The sequence below is a fragment of the Trichoplax adhaerens genome, genomic scaffold, assembly GCF_000150275.1.
Source record: "Trichoplax adhaerens TRIADscaffold_2209 genomic scaffold, whole genome shotgun sequence".
NCBI classification, from domain to species: Eukaryota; Metazoa; Placozoa; class Uniplacotomia; order Trichoplacea; family Trichoplacidae; genus Trichoplax; species Trichoplax adhaerens.
Window position 1 is genome coordinate 1 of NW_002061749.1, and position 1,755 is coordinate 1,755.

General features: G+C 26.6%; 1 protein-coding gene across 1 annotated transcript; it reads left to right on the forward strand.

The window, feature by feature from the left end:
• Positions 1-224: 224 nt before the first annotated feature.
• Positions 225-1,661, forward strand: TRIADDRAFT_62904 (uncharacterized protein; the record flags this gene model as incomplete). Its single annotated transcript, XM_002118883.1, has 3 exons — positions 225-539; positions 683-944; positions 1,135-1,661. The coding sequence occupies 3 exons, from the start codon at positions 225-227 to the stop codon at positions 1,659-1,661; spliced, it is 1,104 nt and encodes a 367-aa protein (XP_002118919.1).
• Positions 1,662-1,755: the final 94 nt, after the last annotated feature.

Sequence of the window (1,755 nt, forward strand, 5' to 3'; positions counted from 1 at the left end):
TAGATCTGGTGAAACAGAAGATACTACTATAGCTCATATGGCTGTTGCAACAAATAGTCCTTTCATAAAAACTGGTTCTATATCAAGGACTGATAGAGTATGCAAATACAATGAATTAATAAGAATTGAAGAACAAATTTTTTAATCCCTTTGCAAATATTAATATTGAAAGAAAGAAATAAATAACTTAAAATTATGCATATGTTTATTGTTAAAAATAACAAATGGAATTAGCAAATAAATTTTTTAGTAAGCTTTTTGGTGAAAAAGTTGGAGAAGACGAATTTGGCAACATATTTTATAAATCAAATAGGTTTTCAAGGTATTTTAGTAGAGATATGAGATGGGTTATTTATAATGGTATTCCTGAAGCAACTAAAATCAGTGCTAATTGGTATAGTTGGTTGCATCATCAAGATGATAAGTTACCTATAAAAAATACAAAAACATTATATAAATGGGTCAAGCCTAGGACTCCTAATTTATCTGGGTCTGAATTGTCTTATTATCCACCTGGACATTTTTTTTCAAATGATAAGGTTAAATCAGAATCATCTGGAGATTATGTTGCATGGAAACCAAAATAAATTAGTTTAGCTTACTTATGAAGAACATATTTGAAATTGTAGTTGGGTTTTTAGTTTTATTTGTAGCAATCACATTTAGTTATATTGTTTACCAGAGTTCTGATCATAAATTAGATAAAAATGATCAATATATAATCAATGCTATATTTGATAATATTGATGGTATTAAATTAGGTAGTGGAGTAAAAGTAAGTGGCGTAGTTATTGGAAAAGTTACTTCTCAACGTTTAGATTATGATACTTATTCAGCTGAAGTTCAAATGCTCATTAATAAAAAAATTAAATTACCAGAGGATAGTTCAGCTCAAATAGTAAGTTCAAGTATTTTAGGTGATAAATATATATCTATTACACCAGGTACTGAAGAGAAATCTCTTGTAGAAGGTGATACAATTGAATTTACACAATCATCTATTAATCTTGAAGGATTAATAAGCAAATTTATTTTTGGACTAAAAGGTAGTAGTAATAACGTGCAAATAGATGAAAATGCTTTTTCAAATTATAATAAATCGGATGAGCAAAACTATATATTCAATGATTCTAGTGCAGAAAACTCAATTAGTTAAATACACAATTATAATATTTATTTACTTAACTTTTATATTTAATTGTAATCAATACATTAGTGCATTCGAGGAAATAGAGAATGAGAATGCAGAATCTCCATTTAGTGTTCTTGATGAAGATATTTATAAATCAACTAACTCTGATTTAGATATTACTAAGCAATCGATAATTCAGGGAGAATTAGAATCTTTTAATTTAGCAAAAATTAGAATTTTAGACTATAATACTGGCCATAGCTCTAATAAAGAATTAAAATTAGAAGAGAATTTAGAATTGACAGAAGGGTTATTTGTCAATCTTAAAGAATGTAAAAAAGATATAAAAGATACTTTAAATCCAGTTAGTATGGCTTTTATTTCCGTTACAAATCATGATAAAATTATCTATGAAGGTTGGATATTTTCTAAAAATACTTCTATTGCATTACCAAAGATTGATGATGGACTTATATATTTAACTAGTTGTGATAATCAAGTTATTAATGAAGAAGAAGTGAATAAATAATTTTAAGTTATCTCATATAATAGTGGAGGAGCTAATGCTAAATAATATTCTTATAGTAGGTGCAAACAGAGGTATAGGATTAGGTTTAATAAGG